A 12,604-nucleotide genomic window follows, 5' to 3' on the forward strand; every position below is an offset into this window, starting at 1 on the left:
TCCCACAATTTGTGCTGACTCTTCAGTAACCCAAAGAATGCAGCTCATTATTCCCTCATGCTGCCTGTATAATACTGGCGTGGTCCAAACAAATGAAAAATAAATGTTCAGTAAGTACCACTTGGGGCCAATGGAACTATACAACTGCAAGACAACCTGCAAAAGTTGACAACAGATGCATTCTAGTGCAACAATTGGTGTTTGTGTGTTTGTACTCATTTATTTCATGATCATTTTATTCATTCAACTGACAATTCCTACTATTCTGAGAATCAGTACAACGAAGCAAATGTTTATAGAAAAAAACCCCAACAAATAAACCTTGTAGGCTTTTTTCAAAAGAAAAACATTCTAGGGGGAAAAAAAAGGTTTTTGTCTAGCCCACTTAGATGTTTCTCTTAGCTTTCAGTTTCATGCTTCTAATCTTATGACAATGAGACATTTTATAAAAACCTCTTGTTTCTTCTCTTTTAATTTTACTAAAAGTACTTTGCATTCTCTCTTGTAATTAAAAATTAGTCACGCTTGAAATATGTATATTTCTTTTTCCTTGCAAAATCCATCTATTTATAAAAGCACTTCTGAAATTATACAGCTGGATAAATTTGTCAGCAGTTGTCAGATTTGGTATGGTCTTATATATCGGTCTAATACTCCAGTGTTCTGCCCAGTCACATTAACTTCTACATCATTGCACTGGGACAGAACTGAAAAAGATAAGCTCATATTCATTACTATGTTTTATAAACACAGACATATGTAGATATGTGATTCAAGACACCATAACAAAGTATAAGCACTTAGAAAATAAATGTAGCAAAGAAGACAAAAAAATTTGAAGAGGAGTTATTAGCAACTTCTTCAAGAACTGCCTCTTCAAATGGAAGTATTAGTATCAACGATATCTCTAGTTATTGCAGAGGTGCTGGAGCTAGATGATCTTTAAAGGCCCCTTGCAACCCAAACCATGATTCTATGATTCTACAATTCTATGACTCAGTATTTCCTGTGCTGAGTTTTATCAGTGCACAGGAATGCCATTTCATAGGGAATGAAGTAGTATTTTCAGAAAGGAGCAATGTCAGTTTTTCCATCTCTTTAAACAAATACATTGTACTCCACCTGCTTCTGCAGCTTATCACATGCCTGCTGAGTGTTAAAAATCAGAGCTAGATCTCCAAACCAAGGGCAGGGTAGACTGGTTGTGTGAAAGGACAGAGACAATTCTCAAAAATCAACTAGTAAATAATCTCCATTCATGCCTCTTGGCATGTTTGTGAACAACATACTGAACCTACTGTTAGAAAACAGAAAGCCCAAGGTATAAAGGTACTATTCATCAACCTCATCCAAGTTAAAGGAGTACTGCTAAATGAATGTACAGACTGAATTCTATATTGCTTATTTTCCACAATAGTCCCTGCTGTAGTCACCAGGCTGCACTTAATTTCACATTATCTCTGAGCATAATAATGTGTGGACAGGAAGCCAAACAATGCAGCATGCTCACGTTAAGTTCCAGCAAAGAGGCTGGCTATTCCAAATTGTGCTTTTGTGGATGGATGTTCGAAGGCTTCTTTAGCAAAGAGAGACACCCAGATACAACTTTAAAGATTGGGTCCAAGTCTCAGGTAGGAAAACACTCTGTTAGAGAGAAACAGGCATTATGCATTTGCTTGGAAGAGTGGTTGGAAGAGCAAGTTTTGGGGTTCCATCGTATAGATTTATTCACCACTAACTTGTCATACACATAAATAATAGCTAACTGAACTAATAGGGGAATTATCACTAACACTGGCAATTTTCAGTACAATAGTTATGTCATGCATACAAGCATGAATGATTATTTATATACAATTTTATGAATGATTACACATTAGTAAAATTAATTATTAGTATATGCAAAATTAATTAAGGGATTAAAAAAATAATTGACAGAAATCACTGCTTCTTAATTTTTAACAAATAGTACCCACTCCCAGGAATAGTACTTCTGGACTGTGAAGCTGTACCAGACTATAAGAAACCTTATTTCTAGGCATGCCGAGTATGTCATGTAAGTGGAAATGGTTGTCCAAATACTACTAGGAAGAACTTTTGGATTGATCCCATCTGATGCTATAGACTTGTCTCTGTCCAAGTGGAGCAGCAAGTACCGGACCATTTCTCCTTGGATTATGGTGGCTTTATCCTGTTCCCCATCCCTATCTCCAGCTCAGGGGTATACAGGGTATTCTGAGAATAACTGGTTTTACAGATAAAGATGGATGCAAAGGATGCATTAAGTACCTCAGCCTTTTCCTCATCCTTTGTCCTTATACTTATCCCTACGACCAGTAAAAGATTGGAGATGGATTCTCCTCAGCCCTCAGTTTGCTTCTGATATAGTTATGGAAATATTTTTATTATATTTTATGGCAGTAGCCAGATTAAGTTTTACTTGGGCTTTGGAACTTGTAATTTTCTCCCTGCATAACCGTATGACAACCTTCTAGTCTTCCGGAATTGCCTGCCCTTTCTTCCCATGGTCATAAACTCTTTTATCCCCAGAATTCCAGACAAGTGTCTCTGTTCAGTCAGGCCCATTTGTTGTCTCATCTTTCAGCACATGGGACAATTTGCTCCTGAACCTTTAAGATTTTCTCCTGGAAGAACATCCAGCCTTCCTGGACCCCACTGCCCTTCAGGACTGCCTCCAAAGGGTCTCTGTTAAACATGCTCCTGAACAGGCCAAAGTCTGCCCTCTTTAAGTCCAAGGCTGCAGTTCTACCTGTCTCCTTACTTCTCTGATAATTGAAAAGTCTATCATTACATGAACACTGTGCCTGAAAAGGCCTTCAGACACCACATCAGCCACAAAGATCTTCATCCCCTACCTCTTCCAAAACATGACTGAAGGACTTCACTGGCACTGTCCCTTGAAGAGGGACATGGCATGCTGCACCCAAGCTTATCTGTAGCAAGCCCTGTTTGATCCCTTTTCCCCTTCAAATCTAATTTAAATCTCTTTCAACGAACCCTGCTAAGTCCTGTGCAAAGATCCTTTTCCCCTTCTGACACAGGCACCAGTAGGCCTCATGTCATTTAAACTGATCCTTGACCAAAAAACTCTAAATCCTGACAGTGACAGCAGCCTCAGAGCCAGATACTGATCTGCTGGCTCTTCCTATTTCTTTCCTCATCATTCTCTGCAACTGGAAGGGTAAAAAAGAGAACTACTTCCACTACTGATCCCTTAGCCAGTTGTCCCATAGCCTTGAAATCTCAGTTGTCCCTAGACATCTTGTTTGGACTTTATCACCGCATGCCTAAAAAATAAATAATGGATAATAATCTGAGGGCCATCTGAGGGGAGGAAGCTTTCTCTTCACATCTTTAACCCCTGCGGGCTCCAGGGAGGCGTCAGACTTTCCCAAGAAGTAGGTCCAGTCTGCATATTGTGCCTTCTGTTAGCTGCTGGTGAGACCATCCTATTAAAATGACCAGTTGATTCTTTTTTTATGGAAGCAGTTTTGATGCAGGGCACAGGTCAACTTAACCTTTGTGACATCTTCATGCTTGATGAACCATTATGCTTGTTGCTGTTTGGTACCACTTGCAGAGTCTCGTACCTATTGTATTAGGACACCTGGGAAGCTGGGGCAGTTCCAGAGGAGATGTGCTTGTCGTGCCAGCAAAGGAACTTGTCACCATTGCCCCCTATCTCTTGAGTCATTCTGTTTTTCCAGATGGAGAAAGGACAGGGAAACTGCATCTGCCTGTGTCTTCTTAGAAAAGACAGAGTACAATTCCAGCAGTCTCTCTCTCATCTCAATACACCTCAGCCTACCCACCTCCTCCTGGAGCTCTGTCACTAAGCTAAGGAGTTCCTCTGCACTGGGTGCACTGCTAAGGAGTTCCTCTGCACTGGGTGCACTTCCCACAGCTGTGCTCACTGCCGCCTGGTACTGATATGAGAGGAGGGCACACACTGCAGCCTGCAGAGGTATGGCTGCAGATGGTTATGGTAGAATCAAACAGACTGAGAATTTGAGCCTGAATCCCTTCAAATTGCAGAAATCGACAGTGTGTGTTAGGAAAACATTTATAAATATCAAAAGAAAGATCATTATGACTACAGAACTGTTGCTGTTATTCTTAAATATTTGGACTGTGCCATGCATAGCAGTCAACCAGCTCCTGGCTTGATTATATTAGGCACTTCATAAACATTCAATTAGAGGCAGTCCTTGCCCCAAAGATACACCATTTTCTAATACCTGTTTATCTTTTAAAAATCTGGTAATTATTTTCTGTGTACTAGCATCATAACAAACCATTCTCCCACATGAATAAAAGGAAGAAAATATTAATGCAGTATATGAAAAAGTACATTCCAATGCATTGGAAAATATCAGCGGCATCCAGAGGTTAACAGAAATTGAAGAAAGTACTAGTATCCTTACACAGGAATAAAGCAGACCATTTAGGAATCTTGCTACAATACAGCTACATAGCCCAAATGAAGGAAAGATGCATAATATTCAAACTATTCCAATTTAGAAAACATTCTAGGCTGTTGCCTCTTGGCCTAGAAGTCTGTTGGATAGGTTATTGTGAAGACATGGATCTTCACAATAACTGCAACGTGCACAACTGGTTTGCTTCTCAGTTAAAGATAGTTTGCTGTTCCCGAAAGGATTTTGAGAGGACTTTCCTTCCTCATCAGTATGTATTTTTCTTTGGTCCTTTAGACTACTGTAGCATTCTCTTAAGCAGCAAAGAACTCCAACCCAATAAATTGACTCTGTTGCTTGGTAGTTTTGATGTTTTCTACTTCAATGGTATAACTGGTGGATTTTGCTTTTGATTTAGGATACATTTTTCCAAGAAATCCTCCAGGTTAAATAATAACTCAATTGATGCACATAATGAAGTATTTTTCATTCAAAAATACATTATATTGTACTGCTATAGCTTTTCAAACAAATATTTTCTGAAGTTCAAAATAACTTTCTAAAATAAAAGAAAATTTTACAATGATAGCAGCTTAATATCTGATTTAAAAGCTCAGTATCTGAGTTTGTTCTGTTTCTACCATTCAAAGCCAAAGTAACAGATAGTTACGAAATTTGAAAGCCTATTTAAAACACCATAGTGCTGTTTATTAAAGCTTGTTAGCAATGAGGCAATATAAGATAACGATTCATTGACTTCAGTGAAGACTTTAATTCCATCTAGCCTTTGTTCTAGGTCAGCCTTCACAAGGCATCAATGTTAATTCACTGTATTTTTAATTTCAGATAAATTTTATTGGCAATTCATGTAAACTGATGTAAATTTAGTGTTTTGTTAATTTCCATTAAGAGCAGAAACTTTCCTTAAGATAAATGCCACTTGTTTGCTTATCCATTTAGCTAGATGTTTACATATAAAGCAATAGAAATAATTATTTTGAAACATTCAAATCTTTTTCTTGAGTAACACTTCTTACCTCTCAAAGACCTGGAAGTTCTATAAATTGACATCTTTTATGTGGCAGTTTGGAAAATCCTATCTCAGTCCCAGATATTGTCTATAATAGAAGCCACAGTTCTCATCTGATAGATGAGATTGATAGATTCTATAAGCCAGGAAACATGACAGCATTTCTCCCAATACACAGTGGATCTTTTTCATGACACAATATAGTTCCACAGAAGAGAAATCAGAACATTCTCTCCCAGATAGCACATTGATATCCTGAGCTTTACAGAATCAAATCAGTTTGCCTAAATTTCTGTCTCTTCTCTAACTACTAACTATAGATTTTGGTTGTTGTATTAAAAGTTATGTTGACAATGTAATTCTCTTCAACTTCTTTTTCAAATACACCTGTGAATCTATGCTTAGAAGTGCATCAACATTTTTCATTTTCTATTTAGGTCTCACAATGAAACATTAAAATTAATTTATTTTGCATTCATATCTCTCACTCAATTGGTAAATGAGGCAACAGTTTAAGACAATTCTTTGCCTGAAGCAGAACAAGATACATTGAGCATCCTGTGAGGTAAAAAGCACTCAAGATAAAAATGCTTGACTGTTGTGATCTACTTAATCTTGTTGATCAAGGTCTTATTTTAAATTTGCAGAGTCAGGTTTAAAGTTCTAACATAAGTGCTCTAAAAATGCAATTGATTAAAGTGCTACATACTTCTTTTAACAAAATTTTGTCCAAAATCTTCAAAGTGCATAATTCTTAACCACCTGTACATATATAATAGTATTATGCTAAACTTACAGAACAGTAATGAAGACTGTTACAAACCACAGCATTTCAATCAAGAGTGAATAAAAACCAGAATAAGAACCTTGTGTTCTGTACTTTTTAGAAATCCAGTAAGAGCCTGATCCAAATAACAATACAGATGTACAAAAATTTCTTTCTGTACAACCGAAAGAGCGATGTGTTACAATAAAACAATGGGAAGGATAAATAGCGGGTAAAGCATGAAAACCTTTTGCCGATTTTGTCATCAAAGACTTTTTTTTGTAAAGCCAAAGAAAAAGCTAGGAATCTTAAGTGAAACACTGATGCTTTCAAGAAACATGATATAGCAGAATATGGAAGAGAAAGTCAGTCGGTGGCTTCTTTCAGCTTTAGTGTGCTTCTAATTGTAGCATTTTACTAGATCAGCTCCTAAAAAGCTTTAACTCCATGAACATTTGTGAACCCAGTTTAATTATATAGTATAAAGAACACTTAGTCCCAAAAACCTACTCATTGACTATGCCAGTCTGGTTTCTATCCATTCCTAGGTGTACACTCCTTCCTTGGTGCTAAGATACTAAAACTGCACTGACTATCCACCCTCCTGATGAAAACAGGTCTGCTATCACTGAAATGTGATGCCATTTACAAAAAAGTTCTGCAGAATCAAAGAAATACAAGCATCTGTATTGCAAAACCTAATCTAGCATTCTAAAGGTTCTCTGGATCACTCAAGAAGAAGAATGTGGACAAGAAAAACCTGATAAAACAGTTTTCTTAGACTTTCAAAAGGAATTTATAAGGTCCCTCACTGAACCTCCATGGCTTCCATAGAAATAAATAATGACTTAGAGATAGAAACTGTGGGCAGAGGAAGAATATCACTAGTAAGGCCTTGCAGGAATCTGTCCTGAATTTCTTGTTTTTCACTAGATCTAAAGGTGATTTTGAAGAGTCTTCCTTGATGATAGCAAAGATTTTTGATGATATCAAGTTATTCCAGATGCCAGAGACAAGGACTGACTCTGAAGAACTGTACAGAATAACTGGGCAATAAAATTGCAGATGAAATTCCATTACTAATAAAAGCTAAATATAATACATTGATGAATTCAGTAATAAATAGCTCTAACTCCAACTTTAAAAGTCAGAGATGTTAATTACAGTTTTCACTTTCCAAACATTTCTTTACTGAATAAGTAACACAGTTTCTCTTCACAGAAAAGAGTAAAGAGGAGTAATAAAGGAGCTACTTCCTAAAGCAGTTGAAAATATCTGAAATGACAAGTTTTGAGCAGAAGAATCTAACATAAACCTAATTGCAACTACTTGTACTGGTTGATGAAACCTGCAGGGGAAATGCTTTTGTATTTGAATTTCAGAACAATTAAAAAAAAAATCAGAGACCTTCGATTTCTTTAAAAGCATTTTAAGTCTATAAAAGCATGCTTGTTTACTCTTATCTTTCAGTCTGTGACATTAATAACCAGGACTGGTTCTCAAGAACAACAGTCAGCCTGGAGGAAAACTACAATTACATTAGTGTTTTAACTTACTTTCTGTAGGTGAGAGAAATCAACTTACATGATTTGCAGAAAGAAAATGGCAACAGACCAGAAAACCATATTTATTCCATAAAAATGTTGCAGAACTTTGTGAAAGGAAGTATTTAACAGTCATTAAACACTCCCAAATACTGCGAATATGCGAGAACTATGCTTAGAACAACTGCTAGCAACACATTCAACTTTATATATCTAAATGCAAAAGTGACACTGATTTGACATTAAATGGGAATTAACTACACTGTAGTCCAAGACAACATTTTTCATGCAAATAGAATGAACAATAAGAAAATGCAAAACAAATGCAAACAGAATGTGAACAATAAGAAAACAGAAATCAGTTTAATTTGGAAATTTATTAAACATTAAAAAGGACTCTGTAGGTGACACTGAGAGAGGAATGCTCTATTAATTTCTCTAAATCTGATTCACAATAATATCTATTACCTTAAATGAAACATTTTTAACAAAGTTTAAGGTATCTTTGATTTACTGTATCACAGAAGTTATGTTTAACAGCATGGTAAAAGTCTCAATAAGGAAAACTTCAGTGTTCCTTAGGATGGAGATTATTCTTTTTGGACTCAACCAGAAGAACTGGTCTGCTGACTGGAACTGTGTAGAAAAAATACTTCCTTCGAAGTTACAAGTGCAAAGATGAGAGCTTTTCTAGGTTTTAGGCCTAAATTCAGATTGTCTACATATCTGTCTTAGGATTCACAGCACAGAACAAAGATGATTCTGGCAAGTGGGTGATCCAAGGTACTTAAGTGTTTAATTTCACATTATTATCTTCATTAGCAAAGCTATATGAAGATCTTCCTATTGATCATTTCTAGCCATTCACTCCAATGTCTGTGCTATCATTCCTTCATATGTGGGAGAACATTTATAAATTAGGCTATTTAAATGATCTGACTTTAAAGGAATGCCACTTTAAAATATTTTCAATTTATTTTACAGTTGTGTTCTTTGCCTATCTTTGTTTGTTTGTTTGTTTTTACACATCTAGATGAAAGTATCACCAAGTCACTCCATAAACAATTGCATTAGCAGAAGTCAGAGAGCGGGAGCTGGAACAATTGGTGACTTTATGTGTGCAGGGGTTGAAAACCCCTACAACTACATTGCCAGCAAAGCAAATGTGAATGGCAGCATGCTTGCTGCCTCAGAAAGGAGAGGAGGTGCTTCCATACACTGTGCTGCATGTCCCTGATGTTACTTGTAGAAACAATAGACAAAGGCGCAGAAAATTCTGGCTCCCTCATTGTTTATGTCTGCACACATATCTCATGCTGAGAACATTGGGGAACCCTGAAGTCAGGAATCTGAGAGCTGCAGAAGCCTAACAGAAGCCAGCAAAAGGACTTAAGGCTTTTCTGATCCGTTTGTTATGGGAAATGTAATATTAAAAGTAATAATTTTTCCCAAAAATGAACATCAAAAGGAATTTACACTCCCATAATGACTACAGAGAAAAACATAGAAAGGCTAAACAGATTCCTCTGTTTCCTAAAAAATAAAGGAACTCTCATGTAACCTACAGACATCTTTGTTTGCTACCCCAGGGAGCTGTGCCTGGATTCTGTTCAGCTCTCTGCCAACAATGCAATCTGGGATGTGGGGCAAAATTAGCCTCCTTCTTCTGCTTTTTTACCTGTCTGTAGTATGAAAATAGCAATATGGATCTTCCTGGCAAAGAAGATATCTGGCTCTGTATTGTGCATCAGAACTTTCATGATACTGCTGCAAAGTACTTTGATATTTGCCATATATCTCAATTTATATATTTTTACTGAGTTGAAATAACTCAGACAATGGGTTTGCCTATATCTTCTGTGAAAGGGAGTAAAAAGTCCTGTATCTTAAGTAATCCCATTTTCTGTGTTTGTGTTTTACTTATTTTTAGTTGGGTTCCTTACAAGTTTGACATAAACAAGTAATTTGTTTCTTCTGAGTTTTATGTCATGCAATGACTGTATTTATAAACTATTTTATAATGTTTTTCCAGTGCATGATGCAATATATTCTGAATTCATATTTTGAGAAATCAAAATATATTTGGAACACTTTTCTCTCTGAGAAACCAATGCCTCCAACCTGAGGGATTTTTTCTTCCTCAGAATTTCCAGTAAAAAAGTCCCTTCTAGTAAAAAAGTTCCTTCCAGTGTGACAAACAAAAAAAAAGGAATTATTTTTCAACTAAATGCATTCTTCTTTATTATTTTAAATTTTATTTTAATTATTTAAAATAATTATTTATAATATTATAATATTATAATATTATAATATTATAATATTATAATATTATAATATTTAATTTTAAATAAATTTTATTTTAATTATTTTAAATAAATATTTTATCATATTTCAAGTATTTTAGAAGAGAATCCAGGCCTGCTAATTTCAATTCTCTTTTTTTTAAAGTCGCTGCTTGTTTAACAAGAAAAAAATTGAAAGGATTTGGGCTTAAAATAACCCACAGATGTATTAAATAATATTATTTTCATTTTTAATGATATAGTATTCAGATGTGTGATCTTTAAGCAAGGATGGCTGGAAGACAAATTCCTCCTTAAATCATTAAAATATAATACAGAATTCTAATATTTAATTTAAATGCTTTTAGGGAACATTTAGGTCTTTACTAACATATTCCTTTGATGACCATGCAGGAGAGAAAACTGCTTTTAAAAGCAATTAATCTGTAGAGTTGTTTTTCTGTCCTTCTTTTAGCCTTTCCTCCTCGATCATATGTATTAACTTGCCTAACAATCAATTGATTCACTCTTTCACAGTAGAAATATGGTAGTGGTCTAGAAGAAGACTGGTTAATCAGAAATAACTCACCCAGTGGGACACTTTAGACACAGTTATCTGTGTAAAACATGGCTGAGTTTATTGTGGATGCTGCTGAGTCACAGAAATGCATAGCTACGACTACAGTGCTGTATTACACAGTCACAGCAAATTAAAAAACCCTTAAAAGTACACATTTTCAGACTCCTGGAGATGGTGGTGTCTTTCTTTACTATTAGTATGGCTTTAATTAGGAAGAAGCCTTTATCACTGATAACATTTAGACTCTTCACATATAAAAGCTGATAGAGAAGCATTTTTAAAATAAAAAAATAAGCACTTTTGAATATAATAAAGTAGAAACAACAACTAAATTTAGCTAGCAGATTCTTGAATGTGTTTCAGTGCCATAAATTATGACTAAGACTACATATCAAACCTATAAAAATATCGGTACCTAGAAAACTCTTTCTAATACTAAATGCTGTGTAACAGCTAAAGCTTCCAGGTAATTAAATCTAAGCTAGATTCTGGTCTCAGAAAGACTTTTAAATCCCAGCTGAGGAAATGCTGTCATAAACTTGCAGTCTTTTCTGAAGAAATTATTTCACCTTTCAAAAAACATGATACTACTGCAAATATATTTGGGTGAAAGAAATTATATAATTCCTCTCTTTATGTGTTTCCCCTTTAGAGTGAAAAAAATGGTAACACTGTTTTCATAACCTTTCTGAAGTGCCACAGAGTAAACATTCTGAATATTATATATTCCTTTTGACATTTTCAAAACTACGGTAAGATAGAGATAGTGACATCTATAATCAATCTTTTTAAACTGAGAAAAATTGAATAAAACCCCCACAATTCTGACTCTCCCCATACTATTATTTTAGTATTATCAGGCTCCAAACTACATTCACCTCTCGTTTTAAAATATTATACTTAAAGCTGAACTGTCTCATGGACAGGAAAAAGAACAGCAGTAATACCATTAATGATTATTCATAAAAAAGAAGCCAAGTTTAACAAACATGAGCATCTATTCGTATAAGAGTAGCATGCAGATTTAAGAATCACCATAACTAACTAGAGAAGGATGATGGTCCAGAATAATATCTCTTCAAGGTACTGACCTAAAGAAAGGAAAAAACAATATATCTGAAATACTAGGTGGTTCAAGAAAATAAATTTTAGTGGTAATACACTTGAAGTTTAGTGGTATTACATTTGTGTTTAAATAATTTATTGCTTTTTACAATTTTTTTCTAAAAAGAAAATATTTTGACTATATAAAATCTTCAAAAGTAATATTTTTAAAATGCCATCTGTTGATTTCTCCTGTCATTTTAGATGAACTGGTCTGTACAGCAGAGGATTTACATTGTAAATATGGAAAATCAGCTAAGGAAATGTCGCTTCACATTTCCAAAGACCAAGGGCAACCCTGTAATAAGAAAAACATTAACCAGAGAGTCTATTCTAAAATACTGCACATATCAGGTGATTGAAGGCATAAGCTTTCTGGCCTTATATATTAAAATTCACTCACATTTGCAATAATTTTCATGTGATGTTCAGGCTGTCATGCTTTACAGCTTAATTAGCAACTTTTCAAAAATTTATGTAATATAAATACAATTTATGGTTTTTTCTCCTACACGTTCACTTACTTTTTATTGGGATAATGAGCTGAGGAACAACAGGAAGAATCTTGCTTCCACCATGCTCCAACAGGTCATGGACTCCTTGACGAGCAAAAAACTCATATGGAAATTCCGTTTCACAAAGCCCATCAAAGAACAAAGGCAGAAAGTAATGATAGTCCAGATCTTCAATCTCTACCTGAAAATACGAAATAAATAAACAAATAAATGCAATTTTTCACTCCTAATAAAATGTGATCAGGCCAACAGATAATTCATGCCACTTACATAGGGATGTTTAGTAAATAATAATTCATTTTTTATCACTGCAATATATATTGAATTGCAGGTATGGTTTATGACAA

General features: G+C 35.1%; 1 protein-coding gene across 6 annotated transcripts in view; it reads right to left on the reverse strand.

Annotated features, from left to right (window-relative positions):
- The window catches only part of PACRG (parkin coregulated), a 214,659-nt gene that overhangs the window by 92,589 nt on the left and 109,466 nt on the right, over positions 1 to 12,604 (reverse strand). For all 6 annotated transcript variants that reach the window (XM_038130624.1, XM_038130619.1, XM_038130621.1 and 3 more), the window contains exon 4: positions 12,267 to 12,438. In XM_038130624.1, the coding sequence (XP_037986552.1) occupies positions 12,267 to 12,438 (172 nt within the window). The remainder of the gene's footprint in view (positions 1 to 12,266; positions 12,439 to 12,604) is intronic.

The sequence above is a fragment of the Motacilla alba genome, chromosome 3 (assembly GCF_015832195.1).
Source record: "Motacilla alba alba isolate MOTALB_02 chromosome 3, Motacilla_alba_V1.0_pri, whole genome shotgun sequence".
In the NCBI taxonomy this organism is placed as follows: domain Eukaryota; kingdom Metazoa; phylum Chordata; class Aves; order Passeriformes; family Motacillidae; genus Motacilla; species Motacilla alba.